Genomic DNA, 26,131 nt, shown 5'->3' on the forward strand with positions numbered 1-26,131 from the left:
ACCTACTCTTCCAAATAGATAAGCAGAAAAAGAATCACCTACCTGAATTGCTCTCTAGACTACCTTTTAAGACTATCCACTGGAGAGGATCCCTAGAAAACAAAATGGCGCCTGAGCTACTCCCCTATCTTCCAATTTTAAATCTCTAGTGTTACTGACAAGAAGGCAACTTTTGTTTGGCTTTAGATTCTTTAGCCTTTTGTATGAGTCCTTAGTCTATCACTGCTATTTTTCATACTTGGTTTTCCGTGTTTTTGCCATTCTTTCAGTGGACAAAGAATTAAGCTTTCCTAAAATGTACATGTAGCTGGGAGATGATCACTCATCTCTTTGTCTTTAGATATCGACTCATTGGTGAATCATCTGCTACATGTGTTATCTCACACAACAATATTCTAATCTGGAATAGGGACATGCCTGTTTGTGAACGTGAGTAAAATGATCCCTGTATTGCACCCTATGTAATTCTGCTTATAGCCTTCTAGAAGGAAATGAGGCATCTGCATATCAAAATGAGTACCCAGGAAAGTTATAGTTGGTTTGGGAAGTTCTGGGCACAGAGGAGTGGTTTGTTTTTATACTTCTAATCCCTACCACACTTTCCCTTGATGATAAGTTATTTTATAGTGAATAAGGGTAAAAATCTAAAATATGCTATGAGATTACAGACTGTCAAGTTTATACCATGCACAATGTAGGTCATCCCAGGTGCCTCCTACAACAGTTTATCTGTATTTTGGGGATGAGATTTACTGATAGGATCATAGCTTTGTGTTTTGTTTTGGTGGAGGTGGTGGTGGTGGGGGGGTGTGTATGTGTCTGTGTGTTGTTGTTGGTTTTTTGTATGTTTGTTTTTTGTTTTTTTGATGTTTCATTAGGGAAGATTCATGTATCTTCCTACCCTTTTCCTCTTATTTATAACCATCTTTGAGATAAGGATACACAATTTTAAAAATGGGTTAATTGTAGGTGGAATTAGAGTTCGTTTTGCAAGACTGAAGACAAAATTCCTAGAAGATATAACATTAAAATGTCTTCTTTCTTTTCCCACCTAACCCTAAAAAAGCTATTCCTTGTAAGTCACCCCCAGACATCTACAATGGGGAATTTTCTGGCAGCAGTACAGATAACTTTTACTATGGAATGGTGGTGACTTATTGGTGCCGTGTTGGACCGAATGGGAAAAAGCTCTTTGACCTCGTGGGTGAGAAGTCAATATATTGCACCAGCAAAGACAATCAAGTTGGCACCTGGAGCAGCCCTCCTCCTCAGTGTATTGAGTTAGTCAAATGCCCATTTCCAGAAGTTGAAAATGGAATTATGGAATCTGGATATAGTCGTTCATTTTCCTTAAATGATACTGTGGTGTTTAAGTGTAAGCCTGGCTTTACCATGAAAGGCAGCAACAAGGCTTGGTGCCGACCAAACAATAAATGGGATCCTCCACTGCCAAGTTGCTTCAAGGGTGAGTTGGGCTGAACATTCGATGATCTATAAGTGAAATGAGACCTTTGATTGAATAGATGGCACAGTAGCTATGAGAAAAGTAGTAGAGGTGCTTGGATATTCTTGTTAAAGAATTTGGTGTTGAGGACAATATGTGATACTTTAATTAATAAAGAAATTTAAAAAAAAGAATTTGAAAGTAAACTTGAAAGTAACATCTTAATGTTGAAGAGGTAGGAAATTTACCATATTTTGGAACAGTGTAGGGGAATTTAGATGCTTAAGAAAGAAAGAAAGAAAGAAAGAAAGAAAGAAAGAAAGAAAGAAAGAAGATAGAGCAGAGCCAAGGATCAGAGATTTTTCTAAAACATATGATTAAATTTTATTTAAGTTGGGATAAATAAATTCTCAATCTTATTGGCCATGAGGTTGGGAGAAGTTTGCTAGTGTCTGTATTTGATTCAGACTGTAGACATTATACGTTCTCATACTGGATAACGTAGTCTTTATGAGGTTAGAATTAAGATTGAGACTCTTCCCTCATTCTTCCTTTCTCCCCTACTCTTTCTGAGGAATGTGTAACTTATCCAAATTAAAAGGACAACATTTGGAGCCCCTCTTACACGACTCAGAACCTTTATCAACTTGGTTTGGGGAGCAGGAAAATTGAGGTCAATTTTGGTAGTGATTGTGTATTACCAGAGTTTGAATCTCTTGACTACAATATTAGTGAGAGGATGACCAGGTCATTTTAGTCAAATGAAGTAGAAAATGATGAGGGATGTAATGTTTCCTAGTACAGATCCAGAGACAAAGCAGGTGGCTGTATACTTCATCATGTTAGCCCCCTCTATCTCACCAAAGGAGTCTCCCCTTTACATTGGGGAGAGTTGACAGGACCATCTTCATTCCATCCCTGCCAACAACAAGTTGGCTTAGGTTGTAGAGAAGAAAGTTCTTATTTCAGAAATAAAAAGCCTCTGGCCCTGCTCTTTTCTCAGGGTGTCTACCACCTCCACATGTCCACCACGGTAATTATAATGAAATGGATAAGGAATTCTTTGCAATTGGACAGAAAGTGTCCTACAGCTGTGAGCCTGGCTACACTCTCATTGGAACTAATCCTATACAGTGTACATCCTTGGGAACCTGGAGCCATACAGCCCCCAATTGTAAAGGTGCCTAAAGCTCTATTCCATCTTAAGGGAACTCTGCTGTTAACTAACTCTTGGTGAGCTAGCCTTGTTTCTTTTCTTTTCCCCCTAGTGAAATCATGTGATGCCATCCCAAACCAACTTCTCAATGGCCAGGTGGTGGCTCCTCCAAATCTCCAGCTTGGGGCAAAGGTTTCTTTTGTTTGTGATGAGGGGTGAGTGTGGGTTGACAGGGTCTGGATTGAGATCGTGACTCGTAGCTAAGCATTGCAAAATGTGATTTGTAAAGACAGTTACTGGTTTTTCATTTCCTTTCTTAGCCTTTCCCTTTTATGACTAAGAATTCTCATTCTCTTATTAACCAAACCTTACTGGTTTTCTTCAAGTGTATGTATTGTACATGGCCAGCCCAAACTGGGAATTACCCACTTATCAATTGAAAAAGCAAATTTTGGGTCACAATTTAAGGACCCTCTTTTGGAGATGCATAGATAATAGGGGTTTAGTAAGTGGCGCTCTTTGGATGATATCTTTTTTACTTTGAACCTGAGGTTGTTTTCATTCTACATGGTCAAGAGATCTTGACATTTGGATACCAAAGAGAAAAGGGATAACTTTTTAAAAAAAATATGTGATCATTAGGATATTTTTCTCTGTGTTTTCACCTGGTCTGATTCACAAACAATGTTGGACTTTTTCCTTAACCCTTAAATGCTGAAAATAATAGAGCTAATTTATATCACTTACATGAGAGACGTGATTAAATCCATGCAACTGAGAACTGGTTTGTTCTGATGATTTGCTGCCCCTTATTGTTTAAGGTACCGTTTAAATGGCAAATCTTCTAGTCAGTGTGTCTCTGAAGGAATGAGAGTACTCTGGAATAATAAGTTTCCTGTCTGTGAACGTGAGTAGAAGCAAAAATAAGTATGAATCTCACTTCTTGAATTTTGGTGTGTTCTCATGCATTCATCAGTTATAACATCTTATCCATATGTATACTTTGAACATGTACATGCCACTCTTTGGTATGTTCTACCATGTAGACCAAGACTGAATTTATTCAGTTGACTACATCTTGTTTTGAGTCTTCTATTTATATTAAGGTAAAGGCTCTTATCTCACTGGAACTGAGCGGCACTGCAGGGCTGAAATGGTGTGGTATGTGTCCTTATCCCAGTTCCTCTACTGATGAGCAGCTCTTGGAGCTAAATGGAAATCAACCAGCAGTTCTGGAGATTGGCACTTTTCCATTTGTTCTGAGACTCACTCAGGAGAGGTGTGCATATACCAACGCAGCTATAAATAATTAACAATATGACAAGTATCTTAAGAATATGAGATCATTATTCCAAACTCTTGTTCACTTCTTGTGGCTTTTTCAGAGGGATTCAGCATCAAAAGATGAGAAATGACTGTAATGAGGCTGCAGTCTCTTTAGTAGAGGGGCAGAATGTACTTCCACTTGTTGCCCCCACTGTGTGTTTGAAATAGGCATCTGATAATTTGTACGCTTCAGGTATTTGTTCTTGTTCCTTTCAGGTACTTGCATCTCTCTGACTTCTCATTTCAACATTATGAAGTAGCTTAATTTATACAATAGACTAAGAAACTGAGGCTTAGAGAACATAAGACTTGCCTAAGGTCACTCAGCTTTTCAAAAACAGTGGGAATTTGAAACCAGGTCTGAGTTTATATTTCATTAGTCCATGGTACCTCCCCACATGTGATTATCATGTTATTAACATATTATTTTCACAGCTGTTTAACTTTAGTTTTATTAAAATTGATTAGATTCAGAATTATTTAATAAATTCTCTTTCATTATTATTGTTGGTCAAGATTGTACTTTTAAGTCCTATATTGATTTTTTTGCTGAGAATCAAGAGAAAGGTAAGAATTTAGGAGCTTGGGGATAAGTAGGGATTCCGAGTCTCTAGGAAATAAATTATACAGATTTCTAAGTCTGTTTCTGGTAAAGTGACATACACTGTATTTGGAGCTTTAATCTACATCTGAATTTTTTCTTGTCATAATCAATATTACCACACATTTCCTTTTCTATTTTTCAGGGATTTCTTGTGACCCTCCTCCTCCTATCCAAAATGGTCGGAATAGTTACACTTCTGGCCCCATACCTCTTAACACTTTGGTGAGGTACAGTTGTGCCTATAACCACCGCATGATTGGAGAAAAGAATCTTTTTTGTATAAGTAAAGACCAAGTGAAAGGAATCTGGGATAAAGCTGCTCCTACATGTGAATATTATAAAAGAGTTTTTTGCTCTGAGCCCAGAGTGGCAGGGGGACACAAAGATAAAACATCTAGACCGCCATACAGACATGGTGATTCTGTGACCTTCACCTGTAATGCCAACTTCACCATGAAAGGAAACAAGACTGTTTGGTGCCAAGCAAATAGCAGGTGGGGGCCGACACCACTACCAACCTGTGAGAGTGGTGAGTAATCAACCTCAAGGGAGGGTGGATCCTTGCATTTCTCTGCAGATAACGTTTTGTTTCATTCTGAGCAAAGAACAATGTTGATGTGCAAAGGGTAGGGGTGAAGGAGGAAGCATAGCAAAGGCTGAAAATTATTGTTCCCTGTTTTTAGTTTTATTCATCAAGGGTATGGATGTTCATTTAACAAACATTAGTAGAACAGAAAAAATCTTAAAATATGATGAGAAAAAGTAATTGAACTGAATGAGTCTCACAAGATTGAGGGTGAGACTTTGATGGTACTGTGTGAATTGTGTGGTTTTAAACTATATATATGAGTTAATGTTAAAATGAGAAGAAATATACTGAATGTTTTAGAACTCACCTGTAAATAGATATTCATATGGTTTGGCAGAAATGCCTGTTCTATGAGACCTCTATAAACACTTTCTGATGTGATGCATTACTGTGCCAAGTCATCTCTCAGACATAACATTTCAACTCAAATGACTTTGAAAGTAAGGATTACTATGATTTATTTACTTATTTTTTACTTAGGTTTATGTTATTGCAGAAATCTAAATCTGAATTTTAATCATACAATTACAGGGACTGTCATATTTGACTATTATAATCAAAAGTAGGTATTTATTTTCTTAGTAAAGCACAATATCAATTGATGAAGCTGAAAATTTTTTATTAGAAAAATATGATTCTATGTATTTGTAGGTAGATACATAATCTTGGAGGTAAGGAAGATGTGAAGATAGTCACAATATGAGTGACTATAGAAAATAAGCCATTCTAAAGATTTAGGTTGACCTATATGTGTCAACATGGAAAGATAACATAAATAGATTATTAAGCAAAGAAAGACATAGAATAAGACGTGAGTACTCATATAATCACCCAATATGTATGTATATAAGTAACACATATGGGATCATATAAAACTATAGTACTAATATCTAGCAGGATAACCCCCTAATAATATGCAACTTTTGGACTAGAGAGTAGGATGAGAGTATTTGTGAAAATGGACTATTTTTTTGTAAATTAAAAATTTCACAAAATCATAAAGAATAACTGAAAGTGGTAAATAATGAGCTATATGGTGTATAAAATGGATATTACATCACACTTGTTTTAAAGATTGAGTTGAAAATTTATGATGACTGGTTACCACAGATAATGTGTCATTTAGTTGGATGAATGTACTATGTCAGAACCTCCATTGTGAAGGATGTGTCATCTGATGGCCTTTTCTTCTAATGGCGTGTGTAAAGATTTCCCCCTGGAGTGTCCACCACTTCCCATGATCCCCAATGGACATCACACAGCAGAGGGCGTTGGCCTCTTTGTCCCTGGACTGTCTGTGACTTACAGCTGTGAACCTGGCTACTTGCTTGTTGGAGAAAAGACCATTCGTTGTTTGTCTTCAGGAGACTGGAGTGCAGTCATCCCACAATGTGAAGGTACCCCAAATTTACAATCAATTTTCAGAAACTAGGCTATTCTGTTATTGGCCCTGCATTGAGCATCTTTGGCTTGTTTCCATAGAGGCACAGTGTGATGCTCCAGGACCATTGCTAAATGGGCAGATAAAGGGGCCTGCAAGTCGACGGGTTGGCGTAACTGTGACCCTTTCCTGTAATGAAGGGTGAGTGTCCGGAGGACCTAGGAGATGTACAATAACTCACTGGGCTTCTCCATGCGTGCTATGACCTGTGAAGGCTCCTCTGTGAGGATCTGATAGAGCCCGGGGTGAGGTTATGAGAAAAAATTCTAATAAGAGTTGATGCACACAAATGAGTTTGTATTGAGCTTTAAGTAGAGATTATTGATCCATATCAGCAGCTGTCTAATAGTTCTGAATGACCACCCTCTGTCTCCAGATATCGATTACGAGGCCAACCTTCTAGTCAGTGTGTAATTGTTGGACAGAGAGCTTTATGGACCAAGATGCCAATATGTGAAGGTAGGTTATGCGAACTGTGGTTTGAACCTAGTTACTTACCTGAGGCTCAACAGGGCACTTTTAGCTAAAAGATTTTGATTCAGTCATCACTTTACACAACCTTATAGAGCCAATATCTCTCCTAGACATCTTTAAGGGTTATAACTGAAGCATCCTTCAGTTACCTCTCTATTCTCTGCTTATTCAAGTAAAACAGGCTTCCTAGACTTTTCTTTCTCTAGAGCTAAGTAGACTTGTAAGCCAGGCCAGGCACATAAATGAGCTAGCATTTTCAGTAACGGAAATCCAAGGATCAGCAAGATATACTTTCTTATATTGTTACTAGAGGCCTGGTGCACGAATGTGTGCATGGGTGGGGTCCCTAGGCCTGGCTGGCATCCAGGGCCAATCAGGGCCATCTAACCCAGTCCCAAGCAGGGCCTGCTGGCCAGGGGAGAAATGGAGAGAGGGACCATGGGAGGTTGGCCAGCCCTGGGAGGTTGGCTGTGGGAGTTCACTGACCATGAGGGGGCAGTTGAGTCATAGCGACCCGTCATTCCAGTCATTCTGTTGTTCAGCCATAACATTCACTTACGCTTTTATATAAAGAGATAGCTGCCTTGATGTTTCATCAGCAATTCAAATATTCTAGGTCTCTGAACCTAGGAGTTGAGAATGGCATTTCAAATCTGAGGGTTTCTTGTATGTAGTACAGCTGCAACCTTGTCATTTCTCTCTCATTTCTCTAGAAATCCTTTGCCCAACACCTCCTCCTATTCTCAGTGGAAGTCATACAGGCAACCCTTCAATGAATTTTCCATACGGAAGCACAGTCACTTACACTTGTGACCCAGGCCCAGAGATAGGAGTGGACTTCATCCTGATTGGGAAGAACACTATCCGTTGTACCAGTGATAGTCAGAAGACTGGCATCTGGAGTGGTACTGCCCCACGCTGTGAACTTTCTACTCCTGCAATTCATTGTCCACCTCCCCAGATCCCAAGAGGCCAAATATCATATGGGAAGAAAGATCAATATTCATATAATGACACTGTGGTATTTGGTTGCTTGTTTGATTTCACCTTGAAAGGGAGCAATAGAACAAGGTGTAGTGGCCGAGGCACATGGGAGCCATCTGAACCAGTCTGTGAAAAGGGTGAGTGTTCCAGTACCAAGAAAAGGTTCTACTGATTTTATCTTTTCTAAGGCTTATAGGTAGGGTCTTGGGGTGTAAGCAGGTTATTTTCCAGTTTGTAGTCGCTTCAGTTCTTAATATGTATAGTGTTTATAAATCACGTAGAAGGCTTTTTAACACCACACCCACCGATTGTTCATTTTGTAGAAGTGTCCTTGGGGAAAATAACATTAGGAACCACTAAGTTGCCCATTTCTTTATGGGAAAAGTGTTTGTTTGTGTTAATACTGATTTCTTAAAAGGAAAGTCATTGAAGTGCCCATTCCATGGGTACATTAAAATCTCCCCTTGAGAACATATGAAGTGATTTCTTAAGAAAGGAAGAAACGAGTGGAGGTAAAGCACGGAGTGGAAACAGAACAAAATGTGCAGCAACCTAAGTGCAAAGAAGAGAAAAAGATCGTGAAACGCTGATCTAAAATCATCTCAGGCTGGGCTGTAAGATGCCTTCTGTGTCACACAGCTGCCATCAGAGAGGAATTATAGCATTGATGTCCATTTCTTTGGCTGTTTCTCCCTGTTGCTGATGTTTATTCAATAAAACATTTTTCTTTCCTGTAGATTGCCAAGCCCCTCCTAAAATCCTCAATGGGCAAAAGGAAGATACACACAGGATCCACTTTGAGCCTGGAGCATCCATAAAATACAGCTGTGACCCTGGCTACGTGCTGGTGGGCGAAGAATCCATACATTGTACCTCTGAGGGGGAGTGGACACCCACTGTCCCCAAGTGCAAAGGTATCAGGACTTCCATGCAGATATTTTGTAGTTTTGAGATTGCTTGAGTTGATTTCTCATCTTAGTCTCTTTTTCTTAGTGGCAGAGTGTGAGCCCATAGGAAAGTATCTCTATAAAAAACCCCAGAATCGATTCATTAGACCAGCTGTTAACTCTTCTTGCGATGAAGGGTGAGTGAGTGCTGGCTCAGCCTAAACTGGGTCTGTCTTATCAGTGCGTACTGCAAGCTGTGTGTAAGAGTTTACCTTCGTGCTAATCGTGCTAGCTTTCCATGTATGGGGACTAGGCCTGTGCTAAGGGTGATGGAGCTGATGCTGGCTACACTCTGTTCGTATTGTTTCTTGTCCTGAAAGTGGTAAGTCTGCTTTTGAGCCAATAGCCCTTGCTTAGTTCAATGGTCTCTAGACGGCAAAATGATGTGACTCTATCTCTAGGTCCCGGTTAGGTGAGAGTGCTTATCAGCTGTGTCAAGGTGCCATTCCTTGGTTTAAGGAGATTCGTCTTTGTACAGGTGAGTAACATCTATGTCTGCCCTGGGAGATTTCTCTTCTAGGCTATGTTGTGGGAATAAGAATATTAGCCTCTGTTCCAAAGACTTTGTCAAGTTTTTCTGTCTTAGTACTGTCATCCCTATCCACTTCCAAGCATAGCAACCACTTAGTTTAAATGTGTTCAGTCACTGATCCTCTTTTTGTAATTTAAGTGTATAAGATGATGAAAGCGTATGAGTAGATGAGCCATCATGTTTAATGTGGGGTTAAGCTATAGTTTGGGGAGAAAAAAGAGATTGGTGTGGGATCTGATCTCTTATTCTGTATCTATGGCTTCATATGATCTTGGGTGGTTTATGTAACTTCTTTGAATTTTTAGCCCCTCATTTATAAATTCAGCTTAAGATTACAGACTTCAACATTATTTTACTTAATGGTATTATCTCTACGTTTTAAGTTACAAAATTGTGTGTTAGTAAGTAGATACTCAATGAAGAATAAATATTCTTGGCTCAACTAATCAAATAACCTCCTCACAAGGATGAAACTAAAAAAAAAAGGCTTAATTCTGTGCCTCTGTGCCTTTTATTCATCTATTGTTTATTTAAAAAGGAATTTTTGCTTTAATTAATAATTTACTACTGGCCTTTACTCCCTCGCTATATGATATTGATATACATGTTCACTTTTTTTCTTTTTAATATTTTTATTAAATTATTATACATGTTCACTTTTAGCAAAGATTTCCATTATAAAAATATTTGCTTTGAAACGTGCTTAAATTGAACTGTGTGCACATAGGAGCTTTGCTATAACTCATATAATCAAAACTCACCCATATCCTCCAGGAAATGTGTTAACAACAGATTTATATCCAGCTTCCTTTTTCTTCTATGGTGTCTAATATTGAAACAGAATTATATAGTCACTTCTCATCTCTCCAGAAATCACCTGCCCACCGCCCCCTGTTATCTACAATGGGATACACACAGGGAGATCCTCAGAAGACTTTCCATACGGAACCACAGTCACTTACTCATGTAACCCTGGGCCAGAGGAAGGCGTAGAATTCAAGCTCATCGGGGAGAGCACCATCCGTTGTACAACCAATGATCAGGAGAGGGGCATCTGGAGTGGCCCTGCTCCTCTCTGTAAACTTTCCCTCCCTGCTGTTCAGTGCTCACATGCCCACATTGAAAATGGATACCTGATACCGGGCAAGGAAGCTCCTTATGCCTACAATGACAGTGTGACAGTCAAGTGTGATGAAGGATATAATTTGAAGGGCAGCAGTGAGATCCGTTGCAAAGCCAATAATACCTGGGATCCTCAAATACCGACTTGTGAAAAAGGTAAATAGCCCAATGGGAGAAAACAAGGTATTTACTTATTATTCTCATCTCCCACACAAAACTACACTCATGGGAAAAGTCAATGGGACACAGATTACTATCCTATTTCTTTTATTTGTAACAATGTTATGATCCATGTGTGTTGTGTATGTTCATTATGTAAATGGCTCTTGTATCCAGGATATATTCAAGGTAGATACTGAGAGGACCTATTTATAGAAGTCTAGTTCTTTCAAATGAGCAGAAAGCATTCAGTAATGAATTAGAGCTTTCTGATCTGTGGCTAAAATGCTTAAGATTGTCTGTTGTCAAATGGTGTGCTGTTAATGTTCTTGAGTATAAATTCTTCTTTTGTTGGTATTTATGTGGGAAGTTTTCTCTTCAGACTGCCAGCCACCTGCTGGGCTGCACCATGGTCGGCACACAGGTGGAAATAGGGTCCTCTTTGTCTCTGGGATGACTGTACACTACACCTGTGACCCTGGCTACTCGCTTGTGGGAAACAAATCCATTCACTGTATGCCTTCCGGAAACTGGAGCCCTTCTGCCCCTCGGTGTGAAGGTACTTTAGCTCTAGCGTTGCCTTTCCCTTTGATAGCAAGCATGTGCGAGTAACTCCAGCTATGTTCCTCTAGGAGCGCCATGTCAGCCTGTGGGAGAAGATGTTCAAGAGCTTCCAGCTGATTCGCATGTGGTTCTAGTTAATAGATCCTGTCCGGATGGGTGAGTATGAGATGATCCACCCAGGGAGGGTCCCCCTCTGTTTAGTGCATTAGTTCCACCCTCAGCTTGTCTTGGTGACTCTTGTTGAGGTTCCTCATTGCCACACTCACAGAGAATATGAGGTTCCAAAGGTCTAAGTAGCACCTCTGACTTGTTAGTTCTTTTTTGACATGGAAATAGCTTTGCTGTGAGCAACTCTCATCTAAAGAAGATTGCTTAGTGGGTGGGTCAGGGATTTTAATTCCTCTGTACCGAAGTTCTTATGTACGAGTTCCTCTGTATTTGTGGTGTTAGGAGGTGAGGTTTCAGAGACGTGATATTGAGAAAAGTAATGTATTATAATCTCACTCTAGGTATGAGCTGACTGGGCATACTTTTCAGAAGTGTGAAGATGATGAGAATAGGATTTGGTTCCAAAGGATTCCACTCTGTGAAGGTAAGAGAGAAATTAAAGTTTTAAGTGAGGTGGTTAGGGGTTAGAGAGGGCAGGACCCATAAGAAGTAGCTTGTACCAGTTACTACTTCAACTATCTGTGTTCTATCTCAATGTACCTGAGATAAGAAATACCTGTCACAGTTTGGTCAGCACTCTCATTGACAAGCAAAGTTGTCAAGTAGGAACTATTTGGCATCTATCTGCTAATGTGTGTGTGTGTGTGTGTGTGTGTGTGTGTGTGTGTGTATCCTATCTAATAAAAGAATATTATCCAAATAGACCATAACTCTGCCACACCCATCAGCCAATCAGGAACGAGTATGCAAATTAACCCAATCAAGATGACTTTGGCCACAGAGCAAGCAGGAGGCTTGGGTTGTTTTGGCAATGGAGGAAGCCAAGCTTCCTGCACACCCTTCACTCGAGGCTACAAAGTTTCAATTATAGAAGATAAATAAATCCCAACAAAAATGGCTGTGGCCCAGAGCAAACAGGAGGCTTGAGTTTCCCTGGTAATGGAGAAAGCCAAGCTTTCTGCATACTCTGGCTGGCCCAGGCCTTCACTCAAAGATAAAAAGTTTGAATTATAAAAGATAAATAAATCTCAGATCCCTGGGCTTCTGCTTGGGTCACAGGGGCATGGCTGGCCTGCAAACCACCACAGGCCCATTGCCCAGGCTGTCTTACACCACAGGGGAACTCCTGCCCTTATCTGGGACATCCTTCAAGGCAAACCAGCTGGCTCCCACCTGTGCACAGGCCTCTATTCTCCTATCTAATAAAAGAGTAATATGCAAATTGACTGTCACTCCAATACACAAGATGGCTGCCCCCATGTGGACACAAGATGGCCAGCAGGGGAAGGCAGTTGGGGGGCCCTGGGTCTGCAGGGAAGGGCAGTTGGAGGAGACCCAGGCCTACAGGGGAGGGCAGTTAGGGGCACTCAGGCTGGCAGGGGAGCAGTTAGACATCAATCAAGCTGGCAGGGGAGTGGTTAGAGGGTGATCAGGCTGGCAGGCAGAAGTGGTTAGGGGCAATCAGGAAGGCAGGCAGGCAAACTGTTGGGAGCGAGCAGTACTATATTGTGAGAGGGATGTCCCAGATTGGAGAAGGTGCAGGCTGGGCTGAGGGATACAACCCCCATGCACAAATTTTATGTACCAGACCTCTAATATATATATATTGCATGTATTTCTAGGTTTTGGTAATATAGTTGTATTTCTTATTACTTTATTTTTAAAACTTTTGGAATGAATAAGTATTACTCATATAATCTGAAACATTAATAAAGCTGTTTTGGTGAGAACACAATGCAGATTGTAAAGCTAAATAATTATATGGTTATGTGTCATACACGCAGTCACATAGTTTTATTTGCATCCGAATGACGACTGTCCGCCTTGGTACACTAGCTGAAGCCGCATTTCCCAAATCTCTTCTACAGCCATTCTCTGTCCACCTCCTCCACGGAAGATTGACAACGGGAGGCACACAGGTGTGATGGCAGAACAGTTTCTTTATGGAATGGAAATCTCTTATGAATGTGATCCCGGATTCCTTCTTCTGGGAAGGAGAAAAATGCGATGCATAAGAGATTCCGAAGGACATGGATCTTGGAGTGGACCTCCCCCACAGTGCTTAAAACCTCCTCCCGTGGCCCACTGCCCTCACCCACAAGTCAAACATGGCTACACGCTAAATAAAACTCGTTCATCGTATTCCCACAATGCCATTGTATATGTTGCCTGCAACCAGGGTTTCATCATGAATGGCAGTGACTTGATTAAGTGCCATACCAATAACAAATGGGTGCCAGGTGTGCCAACATGTATCAGAAAGGGTAAGTTATTTTAAGAAGTTAACTATGGGATATTGCTTAGAATAAAGAAATGTTTTTTGAATCTGCACTTGCCATTTGAGCTAAAGAAAAGCATATAAATGCTGAGACAATTATAGTGTTTTATAAGACACTTGCCTTATCCTCTCAGTAAATTCTATCCCCGTACTCCTCTTCCTTACTAAGTCAGTTGAGCAAAAGTACACGAAAGGATTATGGTTAACTTCCAAAGAGATGGCTTCTACAAAATTTATTATTTTTCTTAAATTTGATTAATAAAAATTCACTTATCATTTTTGGGGGCAAATGTTGGCAGTAATATTGCTTGATAATTTTTTATTTAAGGCTATAATACCAGTTAGAAAGAGAACTTTGAGTGTTCGGAAGCATGAAGCTGGCCTTCGGACCCAGTGAATTGTCTTTCTTGTCATTTTAGTTATCCTTTATTTTAGTTATTATTTAGTCTTATTTTTGTCAGTGACTAGGTGACTATGTACAACAGGGACTGGCAATTAATGACCCATGAGTTGAATTCAACTTACCAGAACTGTTCTCTTTGGCCAACACAGTAGTCTCTCCTAAGTGAAACCCATATCCAAGCCCAAGATCAATGTTGAACCCGTGATCCAGTGAGGGCCTCCTCTGCTTTCCTGCAAGGCAACAATTGCTTGAATTGGGCTTTGGCTGTCATTTGTAGAAGGGCACATACTTTCCCCTTCGTCATATCTGGTGGCCTCACAACCTGGCTACTTGTGTGACCCTTAGACTACAATTTAAAGGGAAATTTAAAGGGAAAATGAAAGAACACTATTGGCTGATAAAGCACAATTGTGGGCTGCAACCATTGAAGTTTCATTATCTTACTTTTGACATTTTCCTTCAGGTCAGGCCCCATAAGAAGTAGCTTATAACAGTAACTACTTCAACTAGGCACCCGCTTACTGGGTATATTTATCAGAAGTGTACACAACATACGTAGGCAGTGGAAATCTCTGTCCAGTACTGCTGGGTTTGTGTGGAATGGATATTACTAGATACCAATGGGTTGGCTTTTTGCCTGCATTCTTCCTGTATGGCTCTCACTCACAGATAGTATTGGCCATGTGTTCCTCTGTACCAAATTAAAGACCCTTTTTTATTGGTGTTTAAGCCTTCATAGGATGTCAACCTCCATTTGAGATATCCAATGGGAATCATACTGGTGGTGAGAAAGCTCGATTTTCTCCTGGGATGTCAGTCGTGTACAGCTGTGGTGAAGGCTACGGGCTGGTGGGAGAGGCACTCCTCATTTGCACACACGAGGGCACCTGGAGCCAACCTGCCCCTGTTTGTAAAGGTGCATTATCTATTTTGTTTTTTTATTTTTAACTCAGACCTGTCCCAAATCTATATATGCAGTTAGGTACTTTCGATTTAAAGTCACCAAATAATTGCCTCAATTAGATAATTAATTAAATGTATTTCTTTGGATTAATACATGTGGTTACTCTAAATACCACAGAATAAGAAAAATGACTTAGAGTGTAGTCGCTGTTGATTGATCACGTAGTAAGTCATTTAAATAAAAAAATGGAAATGCTTATGTAAATGAAACAACCAAAGTGTAGATTGAAGTTACACTGTGATTGTAGATATTATAAGTATGCATCTGGCAAAATACTAATAAAAAAGCACAATAATTTTTTTCAGTGTATTTCCTTTGAGTGATGGTAGGATTATGGGTATATGTTTTTATGTTTCATTAAGCATATGGAATATGAGAATTGAGTTAATATGTAATATTTGTTGAGCACTTTTTGCTGTATGTCTGATACTTTGCACTGCATTTGGAATGCTCTGTCATTTAATCTCTTTGAGAACCATATGAAGGTGGTCCCATTATTATTCCTATGTTAGAGATGAGGTCTCAGTAGAATGAAGAGGTAACTTTCCCAAAGTCACACATTAGGAGGTCCTAGAGTCAGGATTCATATCCAAAATCTCACAGTACTGACCCCATACACTGAAGATATGAAAGAAGGAAAGAAGTATGTACGTGTCTGAAGAATTGGAGAGTAAGAGTCAATACTGATAGAACAGTAATTTAGAATTTGTACCCATTTAGCCCTAACAACTCATTAACATTAGCCAGCTATTATATTAGTTAGAAACTAAAGCATAAGGAAGGAAAATAATCAGGCTTAAGTTACCTAGAGATTATTGAAATAGATGACTGACACTGAAAGACTCTACCTAGGTTATCATTTTGTTACTTCAAGGAGGCTTTATTTGCTGAGAATGAACTAAGTTAATGGTTTCATAAAGCTTTCCAGTAAGAGCAGTATCGACTTCATTGGTAAATTAGATTCCTTTCATTTCAGAGATAAACTGTAGCTCCCCAGAGTATATGAATGGAATCCAGAAGGGGCTGGTTTCTGGGAAAAAGTATCAGCACGGAGCAGTTGTTAATTTGGAGTGTGAAGAAGGGTATACCCTGGAAGGCAGTCCCCAGAGCCAGTGCCTGGAGGATCATGGATGGAACCCTCCCCTGGCTGTTTGCAAATCACAAGGTAAGTGCAAGGAGCTTAGCTGGTACTTGTCTCACTAAAGAGAAGACAGTAAGGGGTATCCCTCAATGATAAGGGCTCCTGGATTTTAAATTGACATATAGGCTTGTAACCAGTGATACCATAGATAGACAGATTTGAAGTTGGATGTCTAATCTAGAAGAAACAAAACTTTTTCTGAGGATGAGGGAAGTAAAGAAAGTAGAGGACACTAACTTAAAAGGTGCAAAACTAACATTGTATTTTGTAAGAAGTTGCTGCTGTGACTTTCCTTATTGCTATATCTTGACTTATCAGTGCTTAAGGATGTGACAGGGACCTCAAAAAATATGTTAACAAACCAGTTATAACACTTAATATTTGCATTCTAACCCAGAAATCCCTGGTTATACTGAGTATATTGGTTTTTTATTTGGTGAACTATTCCTACTTAATTAAAGTGAAAATATGTTTAAAGTCCAATGAGTTGTTATATAAAAAATGAAGAAAGAGTGGGTAGACTTAAGGTTCAGATTAATTTTTTAAGTAGAATGCGAGAGATAGGAGTGATAACTTAGAAAGAATGCGAACTTCAGACATTGCCATGGGTTTTTGGACTTCACTGAATCATGCAATAGACTAATATGTTCATGATTTTGGATTCTCCTTAGGCTCACTCACTCCTCTCGTTGGTGGTAAGTTCTCTTAATTACTTAAAAAATGTCTTAATAATCTTTTTTAAATAAGCAAAAAAATTGAACAGTTTTGAGACATTTTATTTTAGCCTCATATTTTGAAATAATTTCAAACTTAAAGTTACAAAAATATTGTAATAAAAGCTTTGATATATAATTTAACTATTTACCAATTGTTTATATTTTGCTACATTTGCTTTAACCCATATATATCTCTCTACCTACATATATCCAATACATTATTATTATCATTGCAAAAACAATTTGAGACATCAAACCCTTTACACCTAACTACTTTAGAGGGTAGTATCTCTGTTAGTTTTCATGAATTTGATCAAGGTGATATTTTTTTAAAAATTTAGATAAAATTTGAGGTCTTGTATCCTGCCTGAGTATTACTAATCTTTTTTTCTTTAACTCATAAGAAATTGATCTTTTTTGGTATTCATGAAATTTTTAATGTGCCCCTCACATTACAAGCTATCACTTTTGGATCGAGTTGAATAAATAATTAGAACAGCCAGTTATTCTCAGTTTTTAAGCTGAAAGTTTAGTTTACATTAACTCTTAGTCTTTAGCATGGTTTGGCAGTATAAGAATAGGCTGGCTTATTTTACAGTACAAAAACTATTTCACAAATGACAGTCAAATGTTATACAGAATTGTAGGATCCTGGTCTTCTGAGCACCTAATTTTACCCCAGTGACTGGAATATTACTAATAAAACTAAAAGGAAAAGAAAAGTCCCACAGAGCTTGACTAGAATCACGTGGTGAAATGCTTTCTGCTTTAGATTAAATGTGGACTCGATTGAATCAGAAACACCTTAACCCCAACTATCATTATTTGGGAATTAAATATTTATATGGCTCAGAAAGAATAAGTATAAAAGTAACATATTCCCCTCCACTTGGAACAGGCCCCACAATCACTTCAAAACCATATAGGTCACATTTTCCTGGCATTTGATACTTGCTGTTTTGTTTTCTAGGTCTTTCTATAGGTTTGCTATTTCTTCTCTTCTTGACTGCTGTCACCTTATACCTGCTACCAAAACACAGAAAACGGTAAGTTCAATGTATGCTGGACCAAAATTCATTAAAGGTTTCAGCTTCAACTAAATAGGGAAGCACAAGTTACCTGAAAGAATATAGCAATGTGAGAACCAGTAAGTGGCATTTTATGCAACATAGGGGAAGCCCTATCTGGCAGATCTTAATTGGTATCGGACGCATGTTTTAATGATATGTATTCAAATGACTCATTATAAAAATTCTAGAAAAGAGAAAGACAAAAATCCTGGTGGAAACAAATGCAGGTATTTTGGTATGGTCCATCTGATCTTTTTCTTACATTCTTTTTTCTTTTCAAATTGAAATTTTGACATTATAATCTCCTGTCTTAATTTTTTTTTAATTTGGCTTATGTACATAATTTTGTGTCTTGAAATCATGCTTTCTTTTTAATTATATAATAGATCATTCTGTTTCACGTATTTCTATATTGTGGTAATTTTAGGTTGCTTCTGCATTTATCTTGATAATAAAGATATGATGAACACCTTTAATAAACCTTTTCATATACATGTACTTATTTCCAGAGCATAGATTTCTAGAATTTCTAGGGATAAGTGTATGATGTTTTAAGATGCTTAGTAGTAAATATTGCCAAATGACTTTCCAGAAAGTTTGTCCTAACTTGATAGACTATCAAATTATTAATATATTTGCATATTTTGTATTTCTGGACTCTTTTTTTTCTGCTTCCTTGATCTATTTTATCAAAATCACCTTGTATTTAATAAGGATGGCATTCTACTCTTATAATATTTGGTAGGGCAGGAATCACCTCGCTATAACTTTTTTATTTTAAGGATTCTTCCCCTCCCCATCCCCCCATTCTCTTCTGTTTGTTCTTTCAGGTGATTTTAGATCATTTGTCATTTTCTAAAAACAGAAATGTTGTGATCGCATGTAAGTCCATAGATTAATTTGTGAGAAATTGGCATCTTTTCTGTAAAGTCCTATAATAAAGAAGCCAGTTTCATGATTTTTAAACCAGTGTTTCCTAAACTAATTGGACTACCCAACTCTTTTTCTCCCCTCCTCTCTCTCACATAATGCATTTAAAAACTCTTGGAACTAATGTTCCACTTAACAGACATTTGAGGAATCTAAGGAGGTGGTCAGGAGCTAGATCATCAAAAGCCTTCCGGCCATAAGGAGGAGTTAGGGTGTATACCATAGGGACTGAGGCAAGAGAAAAGTGTGTTCAGATTCGCATTTTTTAAAGAAGGGGTGGGGTTGGGCCATCAGCCCTAGCAGCAGTGGCAGGGATCCAGAGAGGGGACAGATGCAGGACGCATCTTCCCTGTGGAGAACCTAGGATTCCAGGACTGAGTGTCCTGTGGAAAGGAGGGACAAGGGGCACAGAGAATGAGCCAAGTGGGGGTCACTTGATGGTCCCAGTGTTTCACCAAAAGAGGAAAAGGGCAGGTTTGTGGGGAAGATGATAAGTTCAGTGCTGACCTTGCCAGTTTGTGTCCTTGTGATGTAGGACTGGAGAGAGGGGCCTGAATTCAGATAGGTGATGTTTAAATCACCATGGGAGCCTTGGCACCAAAATAGACTTAAAAAGTAACAATAGGGCTGACAGCCAATTCCAGAAGGACAGTGTGCTTAAAAGACAAGAGGGGAAGAACCAGTCAGAAGTAGGAGGAGAGCCAGGAGACAATTGTTGCACAGAATTCAAGGGAGAAAAAGGTCTCAATAAATAATAAATAGAAATGTCATTTGCATGGCTTTCCTCCCAGGAAGTTAGAAGATAATTTTAGCCATGAGTAATAACAAATTTAAATAAGTAGAGAATGTGGTCTCTATTTCTTTCCTTCATGCTCCTTCCTAAATTTGCTATCAGGACCTAGCATGTGTAGGAGAATATGCCTTTGGGAATAATACAACCTGAAATAATTATGTTTATGACTAGAGACCCAATGCATGAAATTGGTGCAAGGGGCTTGGCCCTGGACCCCAACCACCACCATGGTATCAGGGGCCTCTGCCAAGGCCTCCACCCACTGTGGCTTTGTCTGAAAGGAAGGACATCTGGAAAGGACGTCTGGTCTAATTAGCATATTATGCTTTTATTATTATAGATTATCATGAAGTGTATTAACATGATTACATTACATACCATTATTTAAGTGCCTCAATTGATATGAACCAAATGTTTATATTAAACCACATTTCTAAGCATCACCTTCTTGTTTTATTTCCATTTTCTAATCAAATTCAATTTATTTTTTATAGTTGATATAGACATTTCATCTGCCTTAATAACTTTTTGCAAAAGATGAGGAATCACTTTAAAAAGGATGTTTTGTAACAAAATTAAATATTTATAAAAGCCATCTAAACATTTGAAGGAGAAACTATTCCTCTTTAGGCATCTAAAATCGTTTCATGAAATCTAAATGTTAAATTGACCTAAAATTACCATTTTATAACATTCTTAATGTATCTTCCTATAATCTGACCTCATAAATACCATAGTTAGGAGCATGCTGTAAATAATCCTAGAAGTAAGCTTTCTTTCCCAGCAATTTTGTAATACTTTATTTCAGAGTTCTACGTGATAGAACAATGACATTTTCTGGTCCTTTCCTAATTTTAGCAAAGTGGTTTTAGAAGCATAGCAAAGTACATGTGCTTTCAAAGAGGAAAAATAAAAAATATTCACTTAAAATCATTTAAAGCTTTCAATGGTATATGACTATGTTTTAAACATCAAATATAAGATTTTCCTTGTAAGTTGATTTAAGATTGTCCCCCAAAGGCAAATCTATGATGATGTCCTAAAAAAAATAGCTTTGATTTTATTTATTTTTCTAACAGGGAGTCATAGTTATTAGTCATTGAGAGTCCTGAATCTAAAGTAAAGCTACGTAACATCAACTTTTGACCAGGGCACTTGGCAACCTAGCAAATCGTTCATTTTTATGGGCCTTTCCAAATAGTGATTATTTCATAGGTTGCTTAGGACAATAAAGTAGTATCATCCGTGCCCTAGCTGTTTTGGCTCAGTGGATAGAGCATCGACCCTGTGGAATCAAGGGTCCTGGGTTTGATTCCGGTCAAGGACACATGCCCAGGTTGTGGGTTAGGCCCCCCAGTAGGAGGCTTCCAGGAGGCAGCCAATCAATGATTTTCTCTCATCATTGATATTTCTATCTCTCTCTTCCTCTATGAAATCAATAAAAATATATTTTAAAAAAATAGTATTATCCATGAAAGTACTTATCATGTGTTGGGAGTTATGTAAAGAAAACAACTGTTACATCTTTATAGTAATCATGGCCTGTGAGTAAAGATTTTACTTTTTCTTCCTTCTTCCATTTAGCAATTATTATACAAACAAAAGCCCCACAGAAGGAGATCTTCACTTAGAAACACGAGAAGTATATTCTATTGATCCGTACAACCCAGCAAGCTAACCAGAAAATAAAAGGTATTTAATTAAAATGTTTTAATTAATTTCTATGTCAAAATGTTATTCAAATTCTACTCATCAATAAGCACAGTGTTAAGTATTTATTCTATTGCAGTTTTTAAATCTTGCATAGAAATTAACATAATTAGACCATGTTGCCAATTAATCTTCCTGTTATTTTTTGTTCATCTATCAATTCAACAAATACTTAAATAGCAAAGTGATTCAGAATACTGTAAATAAGAAGATGGTAAGTATTATGAACACAAATAAAGCAGGAAAAGGGGATAGGGAGGGCAGGGAAGTCGGAAGGGAAGACTTCATTTAAGAAAATGGCATTTGAGCGAAGATTGGGATGAAGTAAGGAGCCAGCCATGTAGTGGAAGCACATTGCAGGGAGAAAGGACAGTAAGTGCAAAGATCATAAGGTGTTGTGTGCTCACAGTGGCCATGTGGCTTACTATGGACAGACCATAGTAAGCCACATGGCAGAGATTAAATCAGAGAGAGAAAGGGAGGAGGTAAGGGATGATCCATCAGTATGCTAGGTCTGTGGTTGGCAAACTGCTGTTCAAGAGCCACATGGGCTTCTTGAGCCCCTTAAGTTAATAACAAGAGTTAATAATTAGGAGTACCCTAATTAAGTTAATAACAATGTACCTACCTATATTAAGTTTTAAAAATTTGGCTCTCAAAAGAAATTTCAAACATTGTACTGTTGATATTTGGCTCTGTTGACTAATGAGTTTGCTGACCACTGTGCTAGGTCTTTGGACGGACTTGGTGTTTATTCTGAGCTGGAAACCATTGGAATGGTTAAGTGGAAAAGCTAATAGTCACCTTAACTGCTATGTTAAGAACAGAGTGTAAGAAGCCAAGGGCAGGAAAAGGGGGAATCACTGAGGACTCTATCACAATTATCCAGGCTTAAGCTGTGAGTGGCTACACCAAGCTGGTGGGAAGAGGCGGGTTCTGCACACGTTTTTAGCACCGTGATCAGAGGATTTGCTGACAGTTTGAACTTAGGTTTGGGTCATTAATTGGCAAAAGTAGAATTTGAGCTGACTTCAAACAGCTTTATCCCACACAAACTATAAAATAAAAATACCACTTCTGATCTCTTGGAACTTATATAGTAAAATAAAAAAAAATAACACACACATAAGAATATATACCATAAAAAAGTTATAGAAAAACTGCTGTGGCAGTAGAGCAAGAAACGTTTATATGCTGCTGGTGAGTCAGAAGAAGGTGGTCGAGGAGAACAGGGGGGACCATGCCAGAGGGACCTCTAAATCTAAACCTGTGGCGATCCACAGTGAACCTAGTACATCAGCATTCGTTCAATGCGTGTGTGAATGAATGAGGATGAAACCATGGCTTGATGTTCTATTGGTTCTAGTGCTTACAATTGGTCTACACATAGAATGCTAACATTACATTATTTAAGCTTTGGTTCGTACCAATGCTCTCCATGCTGCCTCCTCACCAGGAATTCTTCTTGCTTGGAATGCAGCTGAACACGGGTTGGAAAGAAACCATCTGACTATCAGCAAGCCTCTTTGCACAAGCGCCACCTCACTGAAATGATCTCTTAAGCTGTAGCTTCCTATTTGCACTAATTCTCAAGCGGCACAAGGAGCACTTGCCTGATGAGAAAGACGGGAGCCCAGTTTCATCACCTCCTACTCTTCAAGGACTTTCTGAAGCCTCACCTGGGATATGCCTGGAGCCAGGCTTTGGCTACAAGCAATTACATAGCTCTGAGGAGTCACCTTTTCTAGGAAGGCACTGAAGTGAACTGTCTTTATATACAGACTCTTCCTTTTTTATAATCAGCATACTTACTGTTACCACATACTTTTGGTGATAGCGCAGTTTTAATTAAGCAAAGTATGAAGCATTGTCTGTGGTTACGATCGCATAACTTTGTTGGGAAGTCCGATTTTACTGTAATAGTAATCTCCTCCTCAGATATGATTAAACATTTCACTTCTTTTTTCACTTGGCTTGAATTTTTCTCACAACATATTGCCTTTGGTTATTGGGGTTTTTTTTGGCAGAATTTATTGGTTTATTTGCCTTTCCTCAATCACTCAGTAATTCTAATTTGCACATTTTTTTTTTTAAGTTAAGAGAGTCAAGTTTTAATTGTAACGTTTTGGTGTACAATTTATACTTTGGGTGTTTCCTTGGCAGTTTTGTCAGAAGCTCTGGTTGCTTGTAAAATGTCATTTAATAATATGTACATTTGTTATTAGAATAAATTTTATCTTTAAGAAATGTGCCTTATATGCTATTTTTCTGGATTCAATGAACTCCTGAATACAAACATAGGGTTTTAGAGTTTGTGATTAAACATGTATTCATTCTAGATACCACCACTTTGGGGGCTTTTTTGGCCAAAGTCTTAAATCACAATCTTATTTCCTCATCCTCAAGAATTTCCCTTACAGAGAAAATAGGAAAGATGCAGAGGAAATGGTCTGTTGGTTTTGGCTATCTCACCTCTTCAGGCCACCATTTTCCAACTTGGAGTAACAGAATCCCCGAAGCCTTTCCAGAGTCAGCACACCCCAGGACATGCTCAGGACTGCTGAGAACCTCTGTTTCTGCCACTCTCTTCTTGGAAATCCTCATACAGAACCTCAACCCCATTACCATCTTAGCCCTGTCATGCCGGTCCTCATCCCCAGCCTGGAACTGTCAGAGGCCACCAGCTGCTGGAAAGCCAGAGAGGGAGAACTGAAGTCTGCTTCTTGCTACTTTAGAGCCATTCAACTCTGAAGGAAGGAGCCTCATTTTATGGTTGAAGCAAAAGAGGCCCAGGGAGGACCAGCCTAAGGCCATGTAGAGCAGAGAATACAACACAACTCCGAGCTGGCGAGGGCCGGCTGGTCCAGGAACTGGCATTGCTCAGACATCCCCTTTCCAGAAGATCTGCTGACTTCTTGACAGTAGAATTAGTTGTCATCGTCATCATCATCATCGTCGTCATCATCATCTTCATGTACTAATAGGTCTTTATGCCAACTGCTTACAGAGGTATCTCAGTCAGCCCTCAGAACAACTCTAGGGAGTCAGGTATTATTTTTATTCCACAGATGAGGAAACTGAGGCTTAAAGAAGTCAAGTGCCTTGGCAAAAGAAGGAAGTTGTATCTGAAATCAGGTTGGAGCCTGCATTTCAACTCACTCCTAACCACTGTGCTCTCCTGCACACAGCCAGCTCTCTGGAGGTATTTGTAGAGTGATTATGCCTGGAACAAAGCAAAAGGAAATGTTGCACAGAAATTAAAACAAACATTGCCCATATTAAAGAAAAGTCATTTCTTCCTTTAGCCACAATTGTGCTAGCAATTCTATTGCTTATTTTCCTTGAGGGCATTTATCTTCTGGACAAAATCATAGGGTGAAAAAGATCTGTTTTGTGTTTGGTTAATACCAATGGTTCTGTTACTACATCTCTGAATAAACAGCTTAATTTTTAAGTTAAAAAAAAAAAAGAATTTTTCTTCCATTACTATTAGCTTTCTCCAGCACATCATCAACCTTCTTCTCTCTGGCCACTCTCTAAATCCAGCTGTTGATTTTCTCTGCTCCAGCATTTAATCTATTGAGAAAATAAAGCCCTGCTTACTGGCTACCAATAATTACTCTCCCAATCTCCTCTCAGACTATACATGCTATTTGGCATGTTTTTTTAAAATTGTGGTAAAAAGTATTATAACATAAAATTTTTCATCAGAACCCCCCCTTTTTTTTTTAAGTGTACAGTTCAGAAGTGTTAAGTGTGTTGACATTGTTGTGCAATAGATCTCTAGAACTTTGCTGTGCTATAAAAATTAAATGTTACTTCCTTTAAACAAAAACTCTACTTTCCCCCTGTCCTCCAGTTCCTGGCAACTACCATTTACTTTGTGTTCCCGTGAATTTAACTAATTTAGGTACCTCATATAAGGGGAACCATACAGTATTTTCCTTGTGTGACACATGTATTCCACTCAGCATGTTGTGCTCCAGGTTCATCCCTGTTGTAACATGTGCCAGAATGTACTTTCTTCTTCAGGCTAGATAAATCATTGCATGTGTATGCATTTTGTTTCTCCATTTATTTGTCAATGAACATTTGGCTTGTTGTCACCTTGTGGCTGGTGGAAATAACACTGCTTAGAACACAGGTGTGCAGCGAATACCTTCTGAAGACATTGCTTTCAAATCGGTTGGATATATAGCCAGAGGTGAGATGTCGTTCAACATATATTATTCATTCAGAGTGCCATTTTCACTTCCCCACATTATCTGTTCATGCACTTCAGACCATCTACTCTCTTCTACCACACCTCTATTATCCATCTTTCACTTAGCAGATGAAAACATCACACGGTATCTCTCTCAATTTCCTCTCCCTCCACCTCTAAGCTTATCTATTGTATATCCATCCATTCCACTGACCACTTTCATAGACTGCACTGTTTTCCCCCCTCCCTGTTTCTTCCAGGACATGGCTCCATCAGTTATTCCCTCTCTCCTCGCTGGCTCCTTCCCACCTGCCAACCTGATTGAGCTAGAACACATTCATCTCCAAGTCACAGAAATCTTATCTCACACTGGCTTAGACCAACATTTTATTGCATCACATGACAGAAAAGA

The 26,131-nt window shown here is 38.8% G+C and overlaps 1 protein-coding gene across 1 annotated transcript in view; it reads left to right on the top strand.

Moving 5' to 3' along the window:
- Positions 1-23,758, top strand: part of CR2 (complement C3d receptor 2) — a 32,049-nt gene extending 8,291 nt beyond the window's left edge. The window contains exons 4-28 of the mRNA XM_036442072.2: positions 341-429; positions 1,067-1,465; positions 2,448-2,624; positions 2,713-2,815; positions 3,422-3,507; positions 4,673-5,059; positions 6,328-6,516; positions 6,602-6,701; positions 6,937-7,019; positions 7,748-8,155; positions 8,756-8,932; positions 9,012-9,102; positions 9,367-9,443; positions 10,368-10,775; positions 11,161-11,337; positions 11,411-11,498; positions 11,852-11,934; positions 13,379-13,774; positions 14,922-15,107; positions 16,132-16,320; positions 16,968-16,991; positions 17,983-18,058; positions 21,390-21,489; positions 21,913-21,918; positions 22,977-23,758. Coding sequence (XP_036297965.1) covers positions 341-429; positions 1,067-1,465; positions 2,448-2,624; positions 2,713-2,815; positions 3,422-3,507; positions 4,673-5,059; positions 6,328-6,516; positions 6,602-6,701; positions 6,937-7,019; positions 7,748-8,155; positions 8,756-8,932; positions 9,012-9,102; positions 9,367-9,443; positions 10,368-10,775; positions 11,161-11,337; positions 11,411-11,498; positions 11,852-11,934; positions 13,379-13,774; positions 14,922-15,107; positions 16,132-16,320; positions 16,968-16,991; positions 17,983-18,058; positions 21,390-21,483 — 4,087 coding nt within the window. The 3' untranslated portion in view covers positions 21,484-21,489; positions 21,913-21,918; positions 22,977-23,758. The remainder of the gene's footprint in view (positions 1-340; positions 430-1,066; positions 1,466-2,447; positions 2,625-2,712; positions 2,816-3,421; positions 3,508-4,672; positions 5,060-6,327; positions 6,517-6,601; positions 6,702-6,936; positions 7,020-7,747; positions 8,156-8,755; positions 8,933-9,011; positions 9,103-9,366; positions 9,444-10,367; positions 10,776-11,160; positions 11,338-11,410; positions 11,499-11,851; positions 11,935-13,378; positions 13,775-14,921; positions 15,108-16,131; positions 16,321-16,967; positions 16,992-17,982; positions 18,059-21,389; positions 21,490-21,912; positions 21,919-22,976) is intronic.
- The last annotated feature ends 2,373 nt before the right edge of the window (positions 23,759-26,131 follow it).

This window comes from Pipistrellus kuhlii, unplaced genomic scaffold (genome assembly GCF_014108245.1).
Source record: "Pipistrellus kuhlii isolate mPipKuh1 unplaced genomic scaffold, mPipKuh1.p scaffold_m20_p_18, whole genome shotgun sequence".
Classification (NCBI taxonomy): Eukaryota; Metazoa; Chordata; class Mammalia; order Chiroptera; family Vespertilionidae; genus Pipistrellus; species Pipistrellus kuhlii.